The 22,063-nt window shown below is 42.9% G+C and overlaps 1 protein-coding gene across 1 annotated transcript in view; it reads left to right on the top strand.

The window, feature by feature from the left end:
* Positions 1 to 21,014, top strand: part of LOC126470960 (Down syndrome cell adhesion molecule-like protein Dscam2) — a 971,805-nt gene extending 950,791 nt beyond the window's left edge. Inside the window, exons 7-8 of the mRNA XM_050099009.1 lie at positions 18,099 to 18,270; positions 20,852 to 21,014. Coding sequence (XP_049954966.1) covers positions 18,099 to 18,270; positions 20,852 to 21,014 — 335 coding nt within the window. The remainder of the gene's footprint in view (positions 1 to 18,098; positions 18,271 to 20,851) is intronic.
* The last annotated feature ends 1,049 nt before the right edge of the window (positions 21,015 to 22,063 follow it).

The raw sequence follows: 22,063 nt of genomic DNA, 5'->3' as shown, positions 1-22,063 counted from the left end.
CTGTTAACTCAGACGCTGCTCTGATTGTTGAACGGCGATCTTGTCGAACAAGTTTACCGATTTTTTCAATGTTTGCATCAGTTTTTGCTGACAATGGTCTGCCAGTGCGAGTGTCATCACTGGTGTCTTCGCGGCCATCTTTAAATCGTTTAAACCATTCAAACACTTGTGTTCGCGATAAACAATCATCGCCGTACACTTGTTGTAACATTACAAACGTTTCACTTGCAGATTTTCCTAGTTTGAAACAAAATTTGATGTTAACACGCTGTTCTTTCTGTACACTCAACATTTTCCGACACACAGACAAAACGTCAACTACTTAAAACAGACGCCACGGGCAGACTGAGTGCAGGAGGCAGATGAAACTCGAGCAGTAGGCGGAGCGAGAGTCACGTGACAGGCCACGCGACTTTCAGCCTTATTGCATTCGTTTTATTGTTTCACCAGTACTAGTCCGGTTTTTTTCTAGCCACACCTCGTACATTAATGTAATTCTTGTCGTTTCATTTCTTATGTCGACATACACGTGAAAATTTTCTTTGTAGTAGAGGCTCTGAGACACTGCATTCACGATCAACATCCATCATTCAATTAAGAATGAACTGGGAAACTCCAATTATAGGTCCACATCAGTTGTAGAATATTTCAAAGCAAATGAAAATTTGGGCCAGACTGAGACTCGAGCCCAGATTTCCCGCTTGTCGCGAACAGTCGTCTTAACCACCTCGGCTATCCAAGCACTCTTTCAGTAGCAGCCCAAATCTTCATTTGTCCTCTCTCTCTCTCCTCCCAAACAGGCTATGAAGGCCCAACGGTACCGACGGGCCGCTGTGTCATCCTTAGACCACAAGCGTCACTGGATACGGGTATGGAGGGACATGTCGTCAGCACACCGCTCTCCCGGCCGTATGTCAGTTTCCGAGACCGGAGCCGCTACTTCTCAATCAAGTTGCTCCTCAGTTTGCCTCACAAGGGCTGAGTGCACCCCGCTTACCAACAGCGCTCGGAAGACCAGATGGTCACCCATCCAAGTACTAGCCCAACCCCACAGCGCGTAACTTCGGTGATCTGACGGGATCCGGTGTTACCATTGCGGCAAGGCCGTTAGCTCCATTTGTCCTGCTGTCTGCTTACCCTTTACTATATTACCGCGATTACTGCATAGGTTGAGACACGGCTCTCTCCACATTTCTCTGTTACCATGTGAAACAAAGCAGTCCAGTGTCTGAGACACTGCGTTGACGATCAAAAGCCGTATTCAGGTAAGAATGAACTCGCAAGCTGTGGTTATGATTCTGCATCAGCTGTAGAATATTTCAGAAGAAATAAAAATTTGTGCCGGACCAGGACTCGCACCTAGATTTCCCGTTAATCATGAGCGTTCGCCTTAACCACTTCGACTATCCGAGTAGGCTTCCAGGAGCGGCCCACTGCCGTGCCATAGCAAGCTAATGATGAAAGAAAACAGCGCTTCACACTTTGCGCGAATCACTGTAATACAGTGCAAGCACAAAGGAGAGTACACAGCAGAACAAACCGCTCACTTTGGTCATCGGCACGCAATTCACACCAGCAGAGCCTTTCGACGAGTCAGTGGCCAGGAAACTCCTTGCTATCTTATGAGGACCGGCTTAATTCAGCGAATAGAAAGCGAACATGCTATCCCAGGTCGAATGGGACGCTGTAATTCACCACCAAGACGCCCCACCTCGTTATAGCCTTCACAAGAGTAGGGATTCTTACATATTGAACGATATTCAGAGAGGGACATGGATGATAGTAGGGAAGATGAAGAAGGGCAGGCAGGCAGTAAGGGTGGGAAGCTGTCTTCAGCTCGAGGTCGAGGCTAAAGCTTTCGATAACATCGTTTGTTCCAGTAGCCTCGTATCGGTATTACTAGTGTGAGTTTGCAATAGCTAGAGGGCTCAATTTGGAGATGTCATAAAATCCCAGAAATGGGTTATCATGTTTGCATTTGCCGATAACTACACCATAAATGAAGTAGTCTGTTTTACTTTGTATCAACGTGAACTATCCACAGTGTCTAAGAGGAATGATTGACCACTCACAGCCATGTAACGAGGAATAAGAACAGTTGTAGTAGAAAGATGCTAACTGACAGGTACTGGAGACTAGTGTAACAATCGGTTTCGAAGTAGACAAGAATAGCTGTTGCCAGTGCATTAAGTCCTATATCAGCCCTTTCCGAACGAACGTGGAGAAGGGAACTGCAGGCAATGGGCAATTGGAGTCGGGTATCTCACAGAAGTCTCACAGTGGCACATAAGGATTCTAAATTTCAGTGGACCAAATACCACGGGAATTGGGATAAGGTGACTGGAGATGTATAGTGTGATCCCAAATGCTGCAATTTTATCCTCTTTCGATCCGATACAAGATATCGAGTAAACCGACGACACAGTAAGGTGCTTAACTCTCAGCGTTTGGTTTTGTTAAGTTCTGGGGTCCTTTTCTACCATTACTTGGGATCATTCATTCAATCTACCGTGAGCATGAACCAGGATATTTATGTATTCCAGTGAAAGACTGTATAGATATTGTGCCACAATCATTCTATTCACACAGCATACAAACAACCAGCTATCACAAAAAGTGGGGTCTATAATATGCCGGGAGTGTCAGTCTTGCTACATTGGACAGACTGGGAAGTCACTCTGTACCAGGCTTAAAGAACACCACTGAAGCTGGAGAACATTGCCTGAACAATAACCAAAAATACACAATAGATGTACAAGTCCTACACACAAAGGAAAAGGGTGCTAAATTGAACCAATTGGATATTTTAGAAATTAAAAAACAGCTGTGCTTATCCCAACACCTATTATTAAATGAGCAAACCCAATTCAGTTATTCACCTCTTCTAGGTGAGATCACAACCCCAGAATAGAATCAAAACTTTGGGCCCCAGTCTATCATAGTTAACAATATCTTGGCTGAAAAATGGTCATTGACAGAAGATTATTATCTTTGCTTTGTCATTATGTTTATCTGTGCATTGTCATCTTTGGGAATAAGTACTTGAAAATGAGCTTATAGCCCGAAACCTAGGTTGTGCAAGAACTTCAATAATAAATTGTGAAACAAGACTAAAAACAGTGTTTGGTTAGGTAATTTACAAGTTTTACCGAGAATCCACAGTTGATTCAAGTTAAAATGATTCGGAATGCAAGCCAAGCAACGTTAACTGTTCTTTATTCCTAATCAAGAAGGCGAAAGCATGTCATCATTTTTGGTTTTATAAACAGAGCCTAAATTACAAAATAACACCAAAGTACACTACCATCAAGATCAAAGAAACCTTAGATTCAACAAGACATGTGAAGGAGGCAGCAGAAAAACTATGGATCAAACAAGAAATGTCGAACTTGTACACAGTCCGTGATAATGTGAGTATGCACCTGAAATTAGTACATATGCAGCTTACTCACTTGCTTCATCCATGTGATTCTATGTGATTGGGCAATACTGATAAGGAAACAGTTTCAGACATCATTTATAATGTGTTTCAACGTCAAAAGAAGAAGTTAGAAAAGTTATTATCAGTGAAGCAGAGAACCTTAATCCAAAAATGCCGATCCACTTTGCAGATAGAATTGTTAATTTATCAATATTAACCCTTTCCGAACCAGAAGAAAAGTCAGTACACAAGACTGTCAGGAGTATCAACACCATCTTGAAGAAGAAGCTTAACTTAAAAGGGAAATATAGTATTAAGAACAATATAGATTCAGTTAACAAGTTAACAGATGTTAAGATTCCAACAAATGCAATATTAGTCTCTTTTGATGAGCATAGCTTGTTCATATGTATTCCAATGGAAGACTGTAGATATTGTGTCACATTCATTGTATTCACACAACAAACAAACAACCTGCTATCACAAAAAGTGGGGCTACACTGCGTCGAAACTCTGAAGACGATATTGAAAACTATTGTTAAATACATTATCACAGTATGAAACTTCCTGGCAGATAAAAACTGTGTGCCGGACCGAGACTCGAATTCGGAACCTTTGCCTTTCGCGGTCAAGCGCTCAACCATCTGAGTTACCCAAGCACGACTCACGACTCGTCCTAACAGCTTTATTTCCGCCAGTACCTCTTCTCCTACCTTCCAAACTTCACAGAAGCCCTCCTGCGAAACTTGCAGAACTAGTACTCATGGAAGAAAGGATATTGCGGAGACATGGCTTTGCCGCAGCCTAGGGGAAGTTTCCAGAATGAAATTTTCACTCTGCAGCGGAGAGTAGGCTGATATGAATCTTCCTGGCAGATTAAAACTATTTACCCGACTGATACTCGAAATCGGGGCCTTCGAATTTCGCAGGCAAGTGCTCAACCATCTGAGCTACGCAAGCACAACACACAACCCGTCGTCACAGCTTTACTTCCACCAGTACCTCGTCTTCTACCTTCCAACATTCACAGAAGATCTCCTGCGAAACTTGCACAACTAGCACTCCTGGGAATTTGTGGTAACGTCTTATGGGACCAAACTGCTGAGGCCATCGGTCCCTAAGCTTACGCACTACTTAATCTAGCTTAAACGATACGCCAAGGATGACACACACACACCCATGCCCGAGGGAGGACTTGAACCTCCGACGGGGGACGCCTCGGACCGCACGGCTACCCCGCGCGGCAGCACTCCTGGAAAAAAGGCTATTGCGGAGACATGGCTTTGCCATAGCCTGGGGGATATTTCCAGAATGAAATTTTCACTCTGCAGCGAAGTGTACGCTGATATGAAACTTCCTGTCAGATTAAAACTGCGTGCCACACCGAGACTCGAACTGCGAAACTGTGCCTTTCGAAGGCAAATGCTCAACTATCTGATCAACCCAAGCGGGACTGACGATCCGTTCTCACAGCTTTACTTCCGCCAGTACCTCGTCTCCTACTTTCCAGACGTCACAGAAGCACTCCAGCGAAACTTGGGGAACTAGCACTCCTGCACGAAAGGATATTGAAGACATGGCTGGTGCCGAGTTCGAGTTTCGGTTTGGTACACAGTTTTAATCGGGAAGGAAGTTTCATATCAGTACACGCTCTGCTGCAGCGTGAAAATTTCATTCTGGTAACATTACTACAGTAGTTTGCTGCAAGAGGCATGGTTGTAACTGGGGGACCCGCAAAGCGGCGGCACGTCCGTCAGCGACCACAGCTCATGACAGAGTGAAGTTCAGACCGGAAGTAAAGATTTTCCAGCCAAATCCGCGAGCGCGCGAAAACTATAGCCTATCAGATCAGCATGGAGTTGTCATTTGAGCTCACACCATCCCACGATACGAAATTCAAATCTAAGTCAATAATATATTCGTACATATTCTCTGCCTAATCAGTTTGCGGGACGCAGCTCCACCACTTCGGTAGACATCATGACAGCACCCCTCACACTTGTTCCCCATGACAGAATAAATGTAATCACAAGAGAATGGAATGGAGTGCGGCACTGTAGCCACCGTTTAGGGTCACCCGCGAGTAAGTCTATCGTGAGGGCACCGCCACGAAGGAGAAAACAGCCCAGTATCCTAATTACAGATCACATCGCTAAACACCACCGACCACGGAGCTGATACCGGTCTCCCTTGATCTCCTGCACCCAAAAAAAGCACCAATTAGCGGCATTCTGTTGATCAGCAAATTCCAGACTCGCTTACTGTCTCTGTCGCTCTGAAGAGGCCACTCACTGCTTGTCTGTGTGAACCAACGTCTCCAAACACGAAGAAGAAGATTTTCACCTCTCCTCAAAATACTGTATTCCTATTGGCTAATGTTGGTGACAAAGGGAAAGCTGATGCAATTGAGATATCAAAAATAGAATTAAATAATCCATTTGCACTGCCATGTTAAATTAATTGTTTAACAGTTTACAGGAGTCAAATGGATCGCTTAAAACACTAACTTCCACCTTACGATGATCCTATTTCATTATAAAACATATTTTCAAATGCGTTTCAGTATCAAATTCAAACATTATCCAAATCAAGTAATGAAATTTTCGTTACAAATAGATCGTAGCGCCAAATATATCCGAGGTGTTGTACGCGCCCTCCTTCACCTCAAAGTTTCGACTAAACATATGTGGTGCTAAAAAAATCCTACGAACATACAAACTCGCGACCACGAAACGCGGCATCCGCCGACTGCAAGGTAGCCCCGACCGCTCCGGTTGGGAGTGAGAGACCCACACCCACGACGACCATGGCCGCTCATAACGAATGTGCGCGCAGTACAACTATCGGAAACAATAAATTAATCAGTCAGGAGATTGACGTCGCAATTGGATTTTTAAAAGTACAATAGACTTCCTAAACCGGTTCTGTTTATTACATTCGGAAGAAGGAGGAAGGTTCTACTCCGTGATAGAATAGAGACAACAGCAAATACCGTTGCAATACAGTGTCCAGGTCACTTGGTAGACGCGAGCCCTCGCTGAGGGGGGAAGATCAGACAGGTAGACACATTTTTTGTAAATGTCACAGGCTGAGCTAATCCATTACTTTGCGTTGCCGAATGCTCGTGACCACCCTTGCAGGCAGCCCCCTTTACACTGCGAAACTGGCAGCTGCAGCTTGGACGTACACAGTAGTTCTAAAAAATTCGTCACCGACATAGAACCACCAGTTTAAAAAATCAGCTTTACCCAATCCGAGGCAGCAATGTTGTTGACCATACACCCGAATTTCTTACACGAAATGTAGATTCATCCCGTTCATACGAGTTGTTTTTGAAGGTAGAAGGAATCGGACAATACACATGAATTACGTCGCTAAAGTATCGTCACTTGTGACAATCCTGTACAGGACTGTAGTATAGGCTATATTCCCTCTAAGTATTCTTTCAACAAGTAGAGAATATCTTTGCTTATCTGTGACGTTTTTCATCACAGGGTTAGAATATTAAACTCACTTTTGGTTCATGATGGAGTGCTAAGATCTACCACTGTCACAGGATGCCTCCTCACTTTCGGATTCTAACATAAGATAACAGCACACAGAATTTGTAAACAGGATTATACTACGTATCACTTTATAAATTCGGTAATGCATGTGATTGTATCACTATGGTTATCTCTCCTTGTGTAGGTGGGAGATTCAAATGTTAAAAAATATCGTCGCAACGAAAGAAAACGCAAAGTCAAGAATCCGCGGTGTCCTTGCCACCGCCTCCACCCGCCAGGCGGCATGTTACTCAAATAAAATTCATACGTTAATTTATTAAATTGATCATGAGAGTCACTTTGCATGGCGAGTAATTTTTCTTTTTTAAGTGGTCGGATCACAAGAGCACTATGGGACTTAACATCTGGGGTCATCAGTCCCCTAGAACTTAGAACGACTTAAACCTAACTAACCTAAGGACATCCCACACATCCATGCCCGAAGCAGGATTCGAACCTGCGACCTTAGCGGTATCGCGGTTCCAGACTGAAGCGTCTAGAATCGTTCGGCCAGTCGGATTACACTCACCAGGTAGTTCAAATGGGAATTCCTGGAGGGAAGACATTGTTCTTTTCGGGAAACACTATTCAGAACCGAGATTTGAAGCTGACGACAGAAGGATTCTACCGCCGGCATCATACATTTCACATAAGGACTTCCCTAATAAAAATATGATCACAACTGCTATGTTACCGTCACCCTGCATAAAAAGCGGTTTTGGTTCTACAGGCACACACAAGAGTAGCTGATAGCTGGTAGAAATGCTGTCTTCGATTTGGAATCAAGTCTTTCCAGTCAACCACATACTTGCGTTAGATCTTATGGAGACGCCTTTTAATTATTACAGTCACTGGTGATTCATTTTCATACCACTCTCATATCTCGAACGACTCACCTTTTCCGAACCTATCTGCTACAGCGAAAATCCAGCGTGGCTTTAGATAGTCCCTCTGCATGTTGTAACTCTTCTTCAGTCTCTGCCCCGCCGTCCCTGCAGCTTCGTCCATGTGATCGTCCCAATTTAAGTCGAAACAGAACACAAGTCGGAGAGTGCTATATATACCATTCTCTGCACCCCCGTGGAGAAGCAGGCTGAGCTGAGTTAATGCGATAGGACGATCTTTTTTGACCACTTGGTGGAAATGGCAACATGTTGCCATAGCTCTGTCTAACGGTGTACAATGTATAAGGTCAGCCCCAAAATGAAGAATTCTCGTACAACGCGAGGTAGTATAAAAGACAGTACGAACAGTTACGGTGGTGTTTCTTATTGGGAAAGTTAGGAAGACTCCACATCATACAGGAACTGGAAGAAGGATGAGGATTTCGCTACTGCGTTGCAATGCATTTCCAAACTACATACAGGTACTACAGTCCAAAGGAAATCTGCATCGCTCAGGGTGCTTTAACGTCTGTCATGCAAACATTCTATCATCGTTATTTTGTAGCATCCAACGAAGAATAAAAAACTGCAAACTATGAAACCTCTGCTAACTTCATCTGACAGAGAACTCGATAATATTTTGACTATATCTCTCCCTTCCTATAAATCGAAAACAAATACAATCTCAATGCCGACATCGAGTATATGTGGCAATCCTACTCTCTACACGAGGATTGATTCACTCAGTGATCGAGGTCACCTACACAGACCAGTGTAAAGTTTCAGCGCCTATACTATAGGAGGAACATATCCCACAGACAATCAGTCGCAAGAGAGGGTCCCTGTTTTGTTGTCTGATACTTTTTGTTCTGCTGTAACACGCTTTGTACACCACCATGCATTTTTATTTTTTTCCGCCATGAATTCTGTGTCAGGTCCTAAACTGATATTAACATGTTTCGATTTATAAGGGGGGGGGGGGGGGGGTAGTTTGCGTTGTTGCCCCGCATGATGATTAGGTGAAATATTTTGTCAGGATTTGTAAGCGGTGGGTCGCGAGGTACAGCAATACGCGAACACCGAGAAGTAAGTTTAAACAGTTTTATTAACAAAGGCGGATTATAAAACACGCACGCTACGCGTACCCATCATCACTGTGTCTGACATCCTAACACCGGCTAATTACGGTCGTATCGAAAGGCTCCATGGTGAGCTAAGAAAAGAGACATATTCATGCCCGAGGCCAGGCTAGTTAATGCTACGCGCTGCGGACAGGAGCCAGTGCCAAACTCTCCGCGTCGCATTCCGGCCGGACACACGTGTACTGACCTAGCAGATTGTCAGCATTCCAGATAGGCTGGGTGGCGAGCGCATGTTACATACTGTACGGCTGCGTGCAACCCGTAGACCCTTACATCACTCTCCCCAGAGAAAAAGAGAACCATAGGTGGCTCAAAACGACCTCCTGGGCGTTATGAATCTATTTCACCATTTGTGGCATCAGAAGTCATTGCAACATGTATTTCATTTGCAGACACAGTAACGTTTGGTACGGAGAAGCGTGCCTTCAGGATGACAATTTTATACATGACAAATGCTGTTGACAAAAGATAAATTCTAGCATTTGATAAATTACCAGTAATCCTTAACAAAAGAGTGTTTAAATCTAAGTGTGCACTCACAGCATGTAATCCTTGGAATAGTTCTTTGATATCTGCGTTCATTACATTACGAATTATGTGGAAATGTGAGATAAATTGCTTTACAATCTGTTCAATGAAAACTGTGTGGTTAGTAATGGTTCTTTGCATATTCTTTAATACGATAATTTCATTAGAGAGGTTAGTTGAATCTGTACTGGACTGTTCTTCAAGACCTAATATTCTGCCTTTAACTTCCAGTAGATCTCGACTAGTTAAAGTACCAAAATCAAACCAGGCACATTTACGCCTAATTAAAGTTTTGTGTGGCAAAAGCTTTAAAAAACAGTAAATCTCTTGTTCATAATTAGCAAATGTAGACTCTACCTGCATTTTGTCTGTGATCCAGTTATTATACCAAGATGTACCCATTTCCAAAATTGTATCATTACCCTTAACAGAACGAATTACATCAATTTGCTTCTTTACAGAATGTAACTGTTGCTGGATTTCACTCAGATTGTACTTGAGGACAAGTTTTGTATTACTTGTTGAAACTACCATGTCTGGTCGTGGTTCAAACAAAACACCTGTACTCTGTGGTACTATTACTACAGCATTAGTAGAATACGCTATCATATCAAACATTAGAATAAAAATGAACATGATCAATTAGTTCTAAATACTAGAGTTAACAATAAAAATAAAATAAATTAGTTTCTTGTGGTAACCTGTGGAATAAAAGGTTTAATTTCACTGTACAATCGTGCAATAGCTTCAGTACTAAAGTTTCACAACACATTCACATAAGCACATGGCTGAAATAAACACACGCATTGCACTCTCACACACTACACACGTTTACGCAGGTTGTAGGGGTGTCTGGAACAGAATCGCTCAGAACGTGGCGATGCCTCGGCCTAGAAGTCTGCACTGCGAGCTCGTGATTCTCGCTTTCTGGGTTGAGAACATCAGGTCTCCCTCTTGGTCGGTCCTCGTCGTCTTGCAATACTACAGGAAATCTACCCAGAAATGCCGTTACCTGATTGACATGAACTACAGTCGAACGAAAGGGCAGTTGGAACTTAAGAGTGACTGGCGACAACACCTCCAAGATCGGATATGGTCCTTTCCGAAACTTTTTAAACTTTTTGACTTCACTCTTCTTTAGCACCACGTTGCTCAGATACACAAAATCTCCAACTTGATACTGTGGCATTGCTGCTTGGCGGTCGTGTTGTCTTGCTTGTTCAAGAAAGGATTGATGATTTCGCTGTTTCACTCCCCTCCATGCCTCCTTTATTTTGTGTGCTAGATCCCTTACGTGTTCATTGCTGATTCCGGTAGTCGATCGTGCAAAGTCCAAGGGTGAATGCATTCTTCTTCCGTAGACGATCTCATATGGACTTAGGCCAATTGAGCTGTGCATTTTGGCATTGTAACAATTTACCAAGTACGCTAATCAGACATCCCAATTGTCGTCTTTGCCGCTCACATAATGGCTAATCATTTTAATAATTGTTCTGTGGACTCGCTCGGCTCTTCCATTTCCTTCAGGGTGTGCTGGTGTAGTCCTTAACTGAGTTATTTGCATGAGCTTACAGGTCTGTTTAAGAAATTCACTCATAAAATTCGTTCCTTGATCACTAAATATACTTAATGATGATTCACACTTAAAAATCCATTCTTTTACAAAAACTTTAGCTATAGTCTCAGCACTCTGATCGGGTATTGGTATCATGAGAAGGTATCTAGAGAAATGATCTAACATTATCAATGTGTATTTGTTTCCATCTTTAGTCTTAGGCAGCGGTCCTACGACATCTAGTCCTACTCATTAAAATGGTTCACCTGTCTCTGGCACTTCTTGCAATGGTGCTCTACTTTTTCCTGTATTATTCCGTCTGTTTCAGGAATCACATTGTGAAAAAAACTCGAAAGCGTCAGCTTTGCGGCTCGACCACCAAAACATTTGAGCTATTTTAATGTTTACTGCTTTTTTACCGCAATGTCCTAATAGTAAAGAATCATGTTGTTCTCTCATCATATGCTCGTTCATGCTTTCTGGAATAACTAGGCGGTTTCCTTTACTAGTGATTTTGTACAATAATCCATCTATTTCGACAAAACGTTTATCATTTTTCCATAATTTGCATTGTGTATCTTCTTCTTGAGCTGCCTTTAACTCTTCTTCTCGACTTATTGTAACACAAACATTGACTTTTCGACTCACTGCATCAGCATTCACGTGTTGCTTACCAAATTGGTGTATAACCTTAAATTGGTACCCAGTCAGTCTTAACGCCCATCGTGTTAATCTGGAATTGGATACTTTAAGATCAATAACCATTTAAGTGCGACATGATCTGTAATAACTGTAAATTCTCTTCCAGTTAAGAAACATCTGTTATGTGTTATACCAAAAACCAAATCACAAAGCTCCTTCTCAGTAGTAGTATAATTCTGCTTTCTTTAATTGTCTGAAGCAAATGAGACTGGATGTTCATAACCATCAACTTCTTGAGACAAGATTGCACCTATGGCAAAATTGGATGTATCTGTTGGAAGAATAAAAGGTTTACTGAAATCCGGATGGACTAACACTGGGGCTGTGGTGAGAGCAGTTTTAAGTTCTACCATTGCCTTTTTGCACTCTGTTGACCAATTAAATGTGGCTCCTTTCTTCAGTAGCTGCGTCATTGTACGTGCTATGTTTGCATAACCGGTTATAAATCGTCTGTAGAACTTTGACAATCCCAGGAATGATTGTAGTTCTTTCATATTCTGTGGTTCAGGAATATTCTTTACATCTTCAATTAATTTTGGATCTGGTCGAACACCTTCACTGGTTATAACATTACCAATATAGTTAACTTTACTTTGTGCAAAATGACATTTATCTATTGATAAAGACAGGTTTGCGCTTCTTGTACACTCAAAAACAGCTTGTAGTCTATCAGTATGTTGCTTCATGTTTTCGCCAAAAATTATTACATCATCAAGGTAAATAAGTGCTTGTGTTGGGGTGTGCCCCCGTAAAACTGAATCCGTCTGGCGTTGAAATGTACCTGGAGCATTACGAAGTCCATACGGCATACGAAGATACTTGTATTCTCCCGTTGCTGTTACAAATGAAGTTTTGGCTTGATCATCTGGATGCACTGTTAACTGGTGATAACCACTTATTAAATCACATACTGAAAAAATTCGACATCTGCCCAAGTAATCCAAGGTTTCCACTAAATTTGGTAAGGGGTAAATGTCGGGTGTGGTTACAGCTTTCAAAGATCGGTAATCAACACAAAAACGGAACTGTGGTTCTTCAGAAATTGATTTCTTCTTTACAATTACAACAGACGAACACCACGGTGCCCTTCCCCATTCATACTGTTCGTCATCCTTTAATAATTTATATATCGGTGCTGCAATTTCACTGAAATCCTTTAGAAATTTGCGATAGTATCCTATGATACCTAAATATCCTTTTAATTCCTTCTTTGTCTTTAGTACTGGGAATATCATTACCTTTTCTACATTCCGCTCATCTGGCTGTACTCCTTTATTTGTTATCTTATGCCCCAGAAATATGACTTCGGTTCGTAAAAATTCACACTTGTCTGGCTGTAACTTCAACCTGTGTTCTCGTAATCTATCAAAAACCTCTCTTAATTTTTCATTATGTTCTTTTGGCGAACTTCTATAGCATATTACGTCGTCTAAATATACTAAACACCTGGTTCCTTATAATCCTGATAACACTACGTTCATTAATCTCTGAAACATACTAGGCGCTCCTTTTAAGCCCATAGGCATCCTCTTATACTCATAATGTGGATAATTAGTTCTAAACGCCGTTTTCTCCATTTCCTTGGGTTCCATAAATGTCTGGTGATATCCACTGGATAAATCCAATGTTGAAAAGTACTTTGCTTTTCCTAGCTGGTCTAATATTTCCGATATATTCGGGATCGGGAATGCTTTCCCTATTGAAATCTAGTTTACTTTACTTTGGCTTACTACAATAATATCGTCTGCTTACATTTTTTGTACTCGCTCTCGTAATGCTTCTTTCTGGGATTCTCGTATCCTATATGGTCTGACATTGATTACTTTTCATGCATGCTCTGGCCGTATCGGAAGTCTATGCTTTACCATCTTTGTAAATGATAATTTATCTCCTTTTAAATGGAAAACATCACAGTACTCACTACACAGTTTTTTCACTTCAAATTTCTCTTCCTCGTTTAAATGATCCACTCATAATGCGTCTCTAACGTGCGCTGTACGATTCTTGTAACCCATTGCCTGTTCTGGCGTTTCTTTTATCCTCCTTACTGTTGCTTCCACACATAATGGTTCTGTGCTTAAGCATACTGAACTCACATCTCATTTTACTTCATAGGTACTTAACATATTAATAATACATTTCCCCTGAATGTTTTTCGCTATTGCTTCTGGAATGTACACACGCTTAATTACTTCTTGTTTCGGTACTATTACGTCGCCTCCCTCCAGAAATTTTTTGTGTTCAGCTAATCTAATTATCATTACTCTTTCTTCCCTAGGTCCAATTATTTTCGTAAGTTTGTATTGCGGGCGCTCCAGATCTGGTGTCCTACGTTATGACCTTAACGTGCCGTAATGTTTACCTCTCGTTCCGGCCGGTGTGGCCGTGCGGTTCTAGGCGCTTCAGCCTGGAACCACGTGACCGCTACGGTCGCAGGTTCGAATCCTGCCTCGGGTATGGATGTGTGTGATGTTCTTAGGTTATTTAGGTTTAAGTAGTTCTAAGTTCTAGGGGACTGATGTCCTCCGATGTTAAGTCCCATAGTGCTCAGAGCCATTTTTTTGTTTACCTCTCGTCTGTCCGTCCACAGCTAATGCTCCCTTGAACTTAATTCTGTTGTCAGCTCCATATTTTCCTGGTAACGTGCCCGTGGCACTGCCTGTGATCGCTGTCCTTCTGGTTCTGTCACTAACGGAATGCCATGCCCATTCACTCTGAGTTGTCTCTGTGGTAATCGATAATAACTCTCTGCCGTTGTAGAAACTTTCTTCCTAATAATCCGTCATATGGAACGTCTGTTCCCTTGCGTAATATATGGAATGTCTGCTTACCCAGCACTCTTCCGTTTAGTCTTAAATTCAATTCCGCTATGCCCATTCTGTTCATTGTACCTTCCGTAACCCCTTTCAATCTTCTTATTTCTCTATAATTCACAGGTATTTTCGCGGGTATTGCTTCTTCCTTGAGCAGAATTATATGAGCACCTGTGTCGATTAAAAACTTTAATATTCTTTGCAGTATATCGTAATTATTTCATTTTCTGCCTCGCAGTCTACTACCTGCACTTGAGGCCATTTAACAGTGGTTACGTGCGACTGCTTTGCGTGCCACCTGCTTCATTTCCCGGTCAGTCTCCTTGTTGTCTTCCGCGGTTTCCTCCATCTTTAAACATTGTATGCCGGTATTTATTACTTGGAGTTCGACAATCATTAGCCCTGTGTCCTCTCCTTCTACATTTTTGACAAATAATTATCTTCTCACATGTTGCATCTATATGCCCTCGTTTATCACAGTGATAACAATGTTTTTGAAATTTACGCGCTTCTTCCGCTTTTTTGGGTGGTGGTACCCATCTGAATTGCGTAATACTACGACAATGTTTGGATACATGTCCTATTTTTCCACATTGGTAACATTTCATTAGTCTCATCGGTTTCTTTCTGCTATTGTGCCAACTCATTCCCTTCGACACCTGATTCCATCCCTTCATTGATGTAATAGCACTTGCTTCTTGTTGGGCTATTTCTACTGCCTATCCTAACTTCACATTTTCTCCTCTACTGCACACAATAGTTTGAATTCTCTCGTTTGCTAACCCTTGTATAAAACATGCATGCCCTAGTGCAAATACTAATTCTACAGCCCCTTTTTGCTGTTCTCTATCCATTACCCTAGTTACAGCGACCTTGAAAGATTTTGACAATTCGTCTATCCTACTACCCCATGACGCAATTGATTACCCTGCACACTGAGTTGCTTTAAACATATCTCACGCATAAAAATCAATAGTTCTTTTATCTGAAAAATTTTCTTCTAACAGACTTCTTACTTCCACCCAATTTTTTGTGTTCTCCCGTACTATTAACTTTGATCTCGCATCCCCAGTGATTTTATATTTTACATATTGAAATAGTAATTCTGTATCCTCGATTTTAACTACTTCGAAAGCAGCATTCGCGTTTTCTATGAACTCTTGCAATTCCCTCTTATCCCCATCGAACGTTTTCGGAATCAATACTACCGCATCCTTAGCACTTATACCTATATTGTCGCTACTGGAGGACGTCATCCTGTTACAAGTTCAAAGGACCTTAATATTAATTCGACGCGTTGGCTTGCCTGTTTTATTGGCTGGATCTTCTTGTTCTTCTGTTGATCTGCTGTGTTTGGGCGTCGCTGCTCGTGTCGTCTGCTAGGCTCTCCGGAATCTTGAGCTCTGCTGTTCGTAAATGGCTTCTTCTTCTTGCGGCGAGATTCTGGGACACTACTGCAATTGCCTATTTTCCTGCTTCTTATGTTCAACTATCCACATAATTCTTCATTCATCAATTCTGACCCACCAACTAATTAATCAACTATCAAATATCTGACAAACCACCCCGCATCTGACACCATATATTTCATGTCGCGTACCAGCACTGTTTTGTAGTGCAGTAGGAACGTTGACTACAATCTGAGGGTTCATGGGGTGTCAACCTTTGTTGTCGGAGATGAGAGGGAGATAGCTCTCCGAGGTAGAACTGTGGTTATTGGTTGCAGTGGTAATCTGTTAGGATTAATGGCAGGATGGGTATGCTGAAGAGTTCAGTCTTTATTTAAGTGGCTCTGAGCACTATGGGACTTAACATCTATGGCCATCAGTCTCCTTAGAACTACTTAAACCTAACTAACCTATGGACATCACACAACACCCAGTCATCACGAGGCAGAGAAAATCCCTGACCCCGCCGGGAATCGAACCCGGGAACCCGGGCGCGGGAAGCGAGAACGCGACCGCACGACGTTTATTTAAGTAATTTATTTATTATCTCTTTGATAACTTATAAAAGAGGTACCAGTTCCTAACCCCTTCTTTAATAAATGTCAGACTCAATTTATTCTTATCAACAGGCCACTCTCCTAAGCTTACAAGAGACAATTACTGTTCCGTAAATTATTCGTGTTAATTACGAAACTACAAATGCTATCTATTCCTTGAGACAAAGAGAGATCGTCTATGTTCACAGCTATTCCCCAGAATAGATAATGATTACTTATCTTGCAGCTGATGTGCGTGTCACCACATCTGATCACCGACTTCTCGCTGAGAATATTACTTCTGCATCCTTCTGCTGCTGCCTGGCGTAGCTACACGGTGGCTCCTCAAAACGACCACTACTGCTCTCCCTGAATCCTCTCTCAGAATCTCTAGCTTATATGCCGTTCTAAGTAGGCCGCTGTGGCCGAGAGGTTCTAGGCGCTTCAGTCCGGAACCGCGCTGCTGCTACGGTCGCAGGTTCAAATCCTGCCTCTGGCATGGATGTGTGCAATGTCCTTAGATTAGTTAGGTTTAAGTAGTTCTAAGTCCCATAGCTCTTAGAGCCATTTGAACCATGCCGTTCTAAGTCGAGGCTGACCTATAATAGCCGTTCGGGATATTTCCATCTGCTGGCTGCTTCGACACGAAATCTCTTTAATGTTCGATTTCTTTTATAGGTTTCCACTCGATGTTACCACTTACGTATATTGGAGAGCTTCCTTTATGGTCAGAGCTTGTGCCTCTCGGCGCAGTCTCCTTTCATTTGATCTGACAAGTATAGCTTATTAAATTTTTTCTTGGGACTGGACACACCTGGAGTTATGGTTTGGGGTTGAATTTCTCATGACAGCAGGAGCACTCTCGTGGTTATTCCAAGCACCCTGGCCACAAAACTTGTTCGTCAATCTGGTGATTCGACTTGATGAACAGCATTCCAGGGAGTATTTCCCTACCGGATAAAGCTCGCCCTCAATCCGTTGTTGTAATCCAACATACTCTTCAGAGTGTCGACATTTTGCCCTCGCCTTCTTGATCAGCAGATCTGTCTTCAATGGAGCACATGTGGGACATCATCGGACGACAACTCCAGCGTCACCCACAGACAACATTAATCGTCCTAGTGTTGACCGATGAATGGAGCAAGCATGGAACTCAATCCCATAATCAGACACTTGGCACCTGTAATACACAATGCATGCATGTTCGCATGCTTGCATTTAGTGGCGGTGAGAGTATTTTACATTTGCATTGGCTTATTTCGCCCTTACGCCTTACGCCTGTGATCTTGTAGTGTGAATCACATAAATATGTTACCTAGATAAATGTATTCGCCAAATTTCATTACTCTACATTAATTTAGTTTTGGTGTGACTTTTTTGCGCCAGTGTGTGTATGGATAAAGAAATGTTAGTAAAATTGTACATCCGTATAAATGGCTGAAAACGATAGACAAGTCAACAAACAAACAAGCTCCTTGCATCAGGTGAGAAATGAGACGGGCTCCGACCTGTGGTGTGTTGCAGACGTGGCGCCGGTGCTGGTGGCGACATTCGCAGGCGGCACGCTGCGGCCGGGCGCCGCCTGGTCGGCGCAGTGCGAGGCCGCCGGCTCGCCGCTGCCCACGCTCTCCTGGCAGCGTGACGGCGCGCCGCTCAGCTCCGACGAGCAGCGCCTGCAGGTTGGTTTCTGCGCTGCGTAACTCCAGCTATACCTCCATAAACGTTTCAGTGATTCGACTGGTAGGGGTCGGCCGCCAGCCAAGGGTCGTTCCTTCTGTAGCTCCGCGTGATCGCCGAGTGGGCTGTTTTGTAGGTACGTGGAGAACCTTGTGAAGCGTCATTGGTTGCCATTTGGAAACACTGGTTGGTCACTGTTATCTGTCAGGCATAATTTTTTTTCTACATCTGCGTCTATGCTCTGCACGCCATCTTACAATGTATGGTGATGGGTATTTCTATTTTACCCCTTCCCTGTTCCATCCGTGAATGATACGTGGGAATAATGGCTGTAGGTTAACCTCCGTATTAGCTCTGATTTCTGATGATTTTTCTCTTTGTGGTCATTTCGCAATAAATATATGAGAGGAAGTAATACGTTGTTCGACTTTTCTCGAAACATATTCTCTCGGTATTTCAATAGTAAGCCTCCACAACGTCTCCCTTAAAGCGCAGCCACTGGTGTTTAAACTGCCCCGTGGCGAAACGCGCCGCTCTTCTTTGAATCCCCTCTACCTCTGCTACTTATCGAACGAGGTAATGGTAATACTTAAGACTCAGCCGAGAATATATTTTTCAAACCACTTCTTTCGTGGAGCAATTAAATTTTCTTAAGATTCTCTGTCGGGCACCTGATCTTCCTAAATTTCTGTTTTTTTTTTTATTTGGTCATTATACGTTAGTTCGCTCCGGGTGGTACATCCTACGTAATTTACTGTTTCCATTGATTTGTCGTCAACAGTGTCATCAAACAGTAGTGGATTTCTTTGCCTATCTGTTCGCAGTACGTTCGGATCAACAGCCAGTCCTTGTAGCTATCATCGATCCTCTTCAGGTCTTCCTGCAATTCTTTACTGTCTTCTGATGTCGCTACCTTCTTAATGGCACCTACATCCTCAGCGGACAGTAACGTCCCCATCACACTTCTTTGGGGTACAACAGAAATTACCTTTCAATGTGTCGATTATGTTCAAACATGAGAAAAGTGTTTAGTTCTGTATGCAAGTAAGTCCTGAATCTAACATTAATGTGACCCGATATTCGGTGAGATCGTATTTTGTTCAATGGCCAACAATGCTATAGTAGCTGTCACCCTAAGGACTTTGGCGACGGATAATGACATGAATTTCACGTGGTAACATTCAGGAAACACTTCTCGTAAATATCAAGGAGATTTTAAGAAATGTTTCGTCCTAGTTTTCCGGAAAAAGCAGTTAAATTGTAAAGGATCTTAGCAGTTACAGGTTCCTTGCGTCAAACCACTCAACATACATTCCTGGATCACTTCTGAAAGTTTGTCGATAGCGTTCTCAGCCACCTTGTAGATTGGCCCGACTTATCACACGTAAAGTACTTTAACTTTGTGCAGGACTCTCTCTAGCCCCCGAATGTCCGCTGATTTAACGAGTCACAGAAACAACTCAGTAGAGGCGCAGACCGAAAGTACTGATAGATTCAGGAGGACATCAGGCACAAAAAGACGCCTCCATAGAAATACGAAAGAAGTAGGTTTGGTTTGTTTTTTTTATTCTACTGACTCTGGTGTCATTAGAGACTAAGGTTAAGAACGAACTGGAAAACTATGAGGCAAGAAATAATCTTCTAGGTCTGTGTATGAATTATCTTGTCACTCTCCTCTAGATTTCAGGAAAATGACGAAAAACCTAAAACAAAATGCGTAGACATGGTCTCACTGCTACTCTTTCCGAATACGACTCAAATACCTTTAACGCTGTGCCACCTCGCTCTTGTAAACGCTCTGTGTGGTTTGTAAAAATTATCTCGGAATTAAGAAGTTACATGACATTCAGAGGGAAAATCACTAAACCGATTTGACCTGTGGGACCTAGCATTATTCTATCAGAATATTCCATCGTTCGGAGAGTGAACCTATAAAAGTGTGAAAATAATTTTCAGATTGCCCTTCGAAGCGGTCAACTGGTAATCTTTAATTTAAAGTCAAAAAATGGTTCAAATGCATCTGAGCGTATGGGACGTAGCGTCTGATGTCATCAGTCCCCTAGGACTTAGAACTACTTAAACCTAACTAACCTAAGGACATCACACACACATCTATGCCCGAGGCAGGATTCGAACCTGAGACAGTAGCGGTCGCGCGGTTCCAAACTGTAGCGCCTAGAACCGCACGGCCATTCCGGCCGACGTTTTAAAGTCCATCAGATAGAAACAACTGACACTGCAGCACATCATCGTCACATGACAGCAGTAACGTCAATGGAATCTGTGAGTAGGATATCCAGTTTCGAATACCAGTCTGCCACAAATTATTATATGTTAACAAATATTCCACGCGCTGCAGGTTCAGCATTTCAGAAATAATTTCACTGTTATCGTTTCATGTAATTACTTAACTTCGTACGGTAGCTGTTTCACAGTCTGACAGAACTTTATAAATGAGGAAATATTTGCTTGAATTGATACTATGAGTACATTTATATATTACGGCACTTTTGTGCTCAGGTCATTATAAAGTGCTGCACTATAAAATAAAGATACAAATCACACAATCTACGTAAACTGAAAAATAGATTTTGACACAGCTACCCAACAGCTCAGTCGGCTCTCAGCCGTGGCAGCGTGAAGACGGCCCCGCGCGCCGGCCAGTGCTCCGCTGCCGGCGTTGTGTACTTCCGCGTCGTAGATTTAAGGCTTGTGTCCGTCCACCGTGAACATGTCGAGCGCTTACCGCCGTGCGACCCTTAAAGTTTCCTTCCCAGCTGAACATGCGCGACCACGTGCACATGAAGTTGAAACGTTCCTACGTGAAGAAGTTCGTTTAGATCCTAACCACGTTCTCGGAATCCATTTTTCGATCACGAGTAGTGTCGTTGATATCAAAACGACAAAAACCGAGGTGTGTGAAGATGTTATTCGCCGACATGTCAATGGACTTAAGTTCAAATACTCTGATGGTCGTCCGCAGCTCGTGGTCGTGCGGTAGCGTTCTCGCTTCCCACGCCCGGGTTTCCGGGTTCGATTCCCGGCGGGGTCAGGGATTTTCTCTGCCTCGTGATGACTGGGTGTTGTGTGATGTCCTTAGGTTAGTTAGGTTTACGTAGTTCTAAGTTCTAGGGGACTGATGACCATAGATGTTAAGTCCCATAGTGCTCAGAGCCATTTGAACTCTGATGGTCACGTCGGAGCAACGTCCACCCCAGTCCCTTCAATCTCCACGTCGTCTGCCCAGGAGACTGAACACTTGAACTCGTAGAGTACGGTCAACGCACGATTAGGGTGTTTGAACTACCTTTTGAAGTGCCGAAGGACGAAGTTGTCTCTGCGTTACAACCATACGGTAACGTCATCGGTTACGTAGAGGAAAAATGGCAAACCTTCCGACCTACCATGTCCTTAATAGTGTGCGTCAGGTCAAAATTGAACTGAAAAAACATATACCATCATACCTGACAACTGACAGGGTGCGAGCCATTGTCATGTACGACGGCCAACCCCGAACATGTGCGGGTTGTGGACAAAAAGGCCACGTCAGATCCGCCTGCATGCGACGCCGCCTGATCCAGACGCCGGTCGGCGAGGATGCGTCCCCAGCGGTGATCACTCAGATCCCTGTCACATATGCCAAGGTTTCCCAGGAAGGTAGCTCCTCTACACAGGGTCTTCCTGCTTCGTTGACGTCGTCTGATCAGGTAGATGCAACCGCTACTGAGATTCCTTCTGAGGTGTCACAGAAGTTAGATCCTGACCTGCCGAATCTTCGCAGCACGGTGACTGAAAATGCTACTGAGATGGAC

This window comes from Schistocerca serialis, chromosome 3 (genome assembly GCF_023864345.2).
Source record: "Schistocerca serialis cubense isolate TAMUIC-IGC-003099 chromosome 3, iqSchSeri2.2, whole genome shotgun sequence".
Lineage (NCBI taxonomy): Eukaryota > Metazoa > Arthropoda > Insecta > Orthoptera > Acrididae > Schistocerca > Schistocerca serialis.
The sequence above is the reverse complement of the archived record's forward strand: the minus strand, read 5'-3'. Positions and strand labels throughout refer to the sequence as shown.